At 49.5% G+C, this 4,406-nt stretch overlaps 1 protein-coding gene across 2 annotated transcripts in view; it reads right to left on the bottom strand.

Annotated features, from left to right (window-relative positions):
• The window catches only part of LOC108973925 (COPII coat assembly protein sec16), a 26,760-nt gene that overhangs the window by 19,480 nt on the left and 2,874 nt on the right, over positions 1 to 4,406 (bottom strand). For both annotated transcript variants that reach the window (XM_018941446.1, XM_018941445.1), the window contains exons 3-5: positions 3,144 to 4,098; positions 2,038 to 3,048; positions 417 to 1,971 (exon numbers count right to left, since the gene is read on the bottom strand). In XM_018941446.1, coding sequence (XP_018796991.1) covers positions 417 to 1,971; positions 2,038 to 3,048; positions 3,144 to 4,098 — 3,521 coding nt within the window. The remainder of the gene's footprint in view (positions 1 to 416; positions 1,972 to 2,037; positions 3,049 to 3,143; positions 4,099 to 4,406) is intronic.

Raw genomic sequence — 4,406 nt, 5'->3', positions numbered from 1 at the left:
TATATCTACCTTTATTTAAAATTTGATTTTTTACTATTATAGCTCTTTTTATTATTATTAAGTTATTTACTCACTCTTTAAAATAAACTCTATTGGTATTGTTATTGTTAAAGACGTTAGTACGAACTAAAAACAAAAAAAGCTGGTTTCAGGTGAAAGAAAAGCAAATTGTAAGAAACATATTACAGGATTTTAGTGAAGCAAAGTCTACGTTGTTGGTTCTCATACGCAATTCATACTCGAGTTAAAGCTACGTATATGCACTCAAGGCAAAGCATAACAACAAAATTGAACGTAACGAAATTTCTAAATAAATGCAAGCTTAAATATCAAATAAAATGAAATGAAAAACTAAAAAATCGAAAAAATCAAATAACAAAAATGATAGTAGTGAATATAATTTTCAGCCAACTTACCGATCATTTTCGTTTTGCACCGAACTGCGCCCCGAGTGCACCGACTCACGCCCATCCGCCGTGACAGCGGCCAACGAGCTGCTATTTAAGCTAACATGGTCTCCACCTGCTGCGGCATGTGCACTCAAACTAGATGCCGTTGCAGCGGCTGCATGCCCATAATATTTCTTATACCACTCCGAATATGCCTGCGGATTGGTGCGCGCCATTTGCTCATAGTAATATGTAGCGTAGGGATCATAACCATACGCGCCCGGTGGATAGCCATACATGGCGGCATGGCGTGGATCGTAGCGTGCGCGCTCTTTCTCTAAATCACTATCACGTGCATTGCGTGAGCTTTGCTTGCGATACTCTTCGTATTCGCGCAGATCGGCGCGTTCACCACGCATTGATTTGTCGCCGCCGGCGCCGCGATGACGGCGCTCAATTGTATCGTAATCACTGCCACGATCGCGACGTGTACGCCGCTGCTCACGACGCTCATCATCCACATAGTTGCTGCGGCGCACATCGCGCCCCTCGTCATGGATTTTTTCGCCGCGTTTGGGCGCGCCACGTGGACGACGATTGTAGTCATCGTAGTCGCGCTCGCTACGGTCACTGCGTCCGGCGCGTTCATCATTGTGATGACGCGCGCCGCCGCGACGCGATTGCTCTTTGCGTCGCGCGCTCACATCCTCCACATCGTCGTCATATTGACGATTGTAACGACCACTGCGACGCAACGTATCCGATTTGCCATTATCACGTGTATAATACTTATCGCGTAACTTGTCACGTTCGTCGCGCTTATCTGCGCGTTCGCCAGCGCGTCGCCTCTTATCCTTGCCATAATCACGCTCTTCACGTTCGCGATCACTGCGCACGCTACCCTCACGATAGCCGCGACGACGGTCACGCTCGCGTTCGCGTTCACGATCACTTGAGTAGGGTTCGGAGCCCTCGAAATCATCGCTCTCGTAGCGATCGGCGGAGTTACGTTGTTTGTCGCGGCGCTGTTGACGATCAGGCACTTTGCGCTCCAACTCGCCGATTGAATGCTTGCGCGACTTATTGCTGCCGGCGCCAGTGTGACGTGTGGCGTGGTGATGATGCTGATGCTCCGGCAATGGATCGCTTTCATCATTTCCCGTCGAGGCATTGGATAGCTCCTTTGATTTCGTCGAATGATGATGATGATGGTGATGTTGTACATGATGATGATGATGTACGTCCTGACTCTCATCAACCGTTGGCGGTGAAGGCTCGTTGGTAGCAGCAGCGCCCTCTAAAGGCGGCTCGTCACGACTGTTTACCGTGAGTAGCGGTGGTTGTTGCTGCTGGTGCTGTTGCTCCTGTTGTTGGTCCTCCAAGTTCTCGCCGTCCAGTTCGATCTCGCGTTGGCCACTGGCGATTTGTGGCGGTGGCGCCGGCGCATTACTCTCCGGCGAGCGTTCAACGCCAGTAACGACGCGTTGCTCGTTGCTGATGTTGCTCTCACCAGGTACCAAATATAGATTGCGGTCTGTGGTTATATCAATGGTGTTGCTATTGTTGTTTGGCGTGCTAGTTGCTGAAGATAACAAAAACAAAATAATAAGGTTATAAAAAATAAAATACCCGAAATAGACCGCCTTACCTGTTAAATTGGTGGCATTGCCCAAAGCGCCACGCTGCGACGCATTGAGCAGCGTTACCGCTGGCACCTGCTCCAAAGATGTGTCCTCCCCATCGGCGTGCCGCTCGTCCATATGCATATTGGCCGGCTCCTCCGTACCGGTCACCATGCGCTGTGTGGCTTCTAGTAGTTCCGGCTGCCCCAACACCAGGCGCGATAATCCTGGCGGCGGTAGACTGTCGGCCTCCAAATTCAACTCCTCATCGGGATTCTCCGAAAGTGGGCTTGTCTGCAAGTACTGATTGCGCTCATCATTAGGCGGTGGCGGTGGAGGCGCCTCTGCCGCTGCTGCGCCCGGCAAAACAATAGTTTGTGTGGTGGGCAGCAACAACGATGTTGGCGGTATTGGCAAAGCAGTGCCCAACACTTCTTGATTTTCATGCAAGATTTCCGAATTATCCGGTTCCAAATGATTGAGTAGTGGATTGGCAAAATCTGCGGGCGGCGGTGGCACAGCAAAAGCGTTAGCTACAGCGCCAGCTGTGATTTGCTGCGGGGCAGTAGGTGGCGCTGCGATATTGACGCCGCGGTGATGTTGCGCTGCGCCAGCACGTTTGAAAGGATTACCCGCAGTGGCGGTAGCGCCGGGTGGTGGAGGCAAATTACTTGGTGATGACAAAGCAGGGGGTGGGTTTTGCAGTGGTAGACCGATAGTGGCGACGCCGGCAGGTGGGGCTGTGGGTGGCATGATTTCGGGCTGTATCGGGACTACTTCATTTTGGAATGCCTGTGGCGGTGTTAAAGCATTATCCAATGGCTCACTGGTCGGGCTGGCAACGCCTGGTGGCGAAGCGTATTGGCGTGAAGGACGCGAAACTGGTTTTGCTTGTGACACATAAACGGAGTTTGGAATGTTGCTGCCAACACCAACTGCAGCTGGGGGTGCAGCGCTAGGTGGCGCCGCGTGCGTAGGCGCTGTGGTATTGTAGTTTTCATTAGTCGTTTCGGAGAGCGGAAGTGAAGCGGGTTTACCTGCAAACGTGTAAAGTTATGAAAATGGGATAAATCAAAATAATAGTACAGAAGCGATTGCCGCAATTTGTTATACTAATTCTGACGATACTCACCCACATTCGCTGCTGCTGCTGTTGCCGCTGCAGCTCTCACATCATTCGCATCGGTCACGGCATATTCTGCGGCTTTCTGTTGTGGCACTTGAACGCTGCTCGCAACTTGCCGCGGCACTTGTGCCGCTTGACGATTATTTGTAGTTGGCACTTGAGGTGTTATTGTTGCAGATTCGTTCTCGACGCCTGTGCTGTGCGCGTTCGCATTGACGTCATCGCCAATATTCCAACTCCAGTTGTCGTTCGACTGCGCACCAAAACTTTCCTCGATTACATTGGGCGCATTGTAATTCGTAGGCTGCGCGTCAAATGCATTGAGCGGCGGTACCTGCTGTTGTACCGCCGGCTTATGTATGGGTAATTGCGTCGAGGTCGACGCCTGCTGCCCAGCTGGCGTTTGATCCACTTCACCTCCAACCACGTTGCCATTATCATTCCAGTCCCAGTCGCCCCAGCCATCGCTTCTGTTGTTCGCATTGCTATTGTCGAACAGTTCAGCAGCGGCTGGTTGTTGTGGCGGCGGCGGCTGTGGCATTTGTGTTGGCTGCTGCTGCTGATAGTGAAAATAGTTGGCCGCGTCAGGCGCTACTTGCTGTGGCGGCTGTTGATATTGTGACGTCTGTGCAGGTGGCTGCTGCTGTGTCCCTTGGTTGTGGTTTGCTGTGAAATAATTGTCGTATGTGGTTGGATGTGGATATGCTTGCTGCTGCTGCTGTTGCGGTGGCACGTTATTAGCCGTTGGCAGATCTGGTGGTTGCCAGATATTATGCGGTGCAGTTGTTTGTTGTTGCTGCGGCTGTGGATATAAATTGCTGGCATTTTGTGTTTGCTGCTGCTGTTGTTGTTGTGGCCAATTTTTGTTCGCGGCGGCAGCATTCGATTGCATCATTTTGTTTGGTGGCGCGTAAGGCTGTTGCTGCCAGGCGTTCGCTGCGACTGATGGCTGCTGCTGCTGCTGCGAAAAGGAAAACAATGGCTATTAAAAAGAAAAACTGGTTTGGAATTCGTAAAGTTTATGCAGAATAATTGCAGTCGCTCTTAATGGCATTTATTTTTTTCACTTTATTTGTGCAGATTTACATTGAAATGTTTTAATTTGCATATGTATATAGTATTTGCAATTAGTATGCTGTTTGGGTTGGTCTATTTTATTAGAAATAAAAAAAAAACATTAAAATAAACAACAAAAAAAAATTTAAGACGTTTAAATTTTTATTCTTAGAATTTCTTACTAACTGTATGTCATCTGTACAGTCTCAAAAT

Source organism: Bactrocera latifrons, unplaced genomic scaffold (genome assembly GCF_001853355.1).
Source record: "Bactrocera latifrons isolate USDA-ARS-PBARC rearing strain unplaced genomic scaffold, ASM185335v1 scaffold_51, whole genome shotgun sequence".
In the NCBI taxonomy this organism is placed as follows: Eukaryota; Metazoa; Arthropoda; class Insecta; order Diptera; family Tephritidae; genus Bactrocera; species Bactrocera latifrons.
The sequence above is the reverse complement of the archived record's forward strand: the minus strand, read 5'-3'. Positions and strand labels throughout refer to the sequence as shown.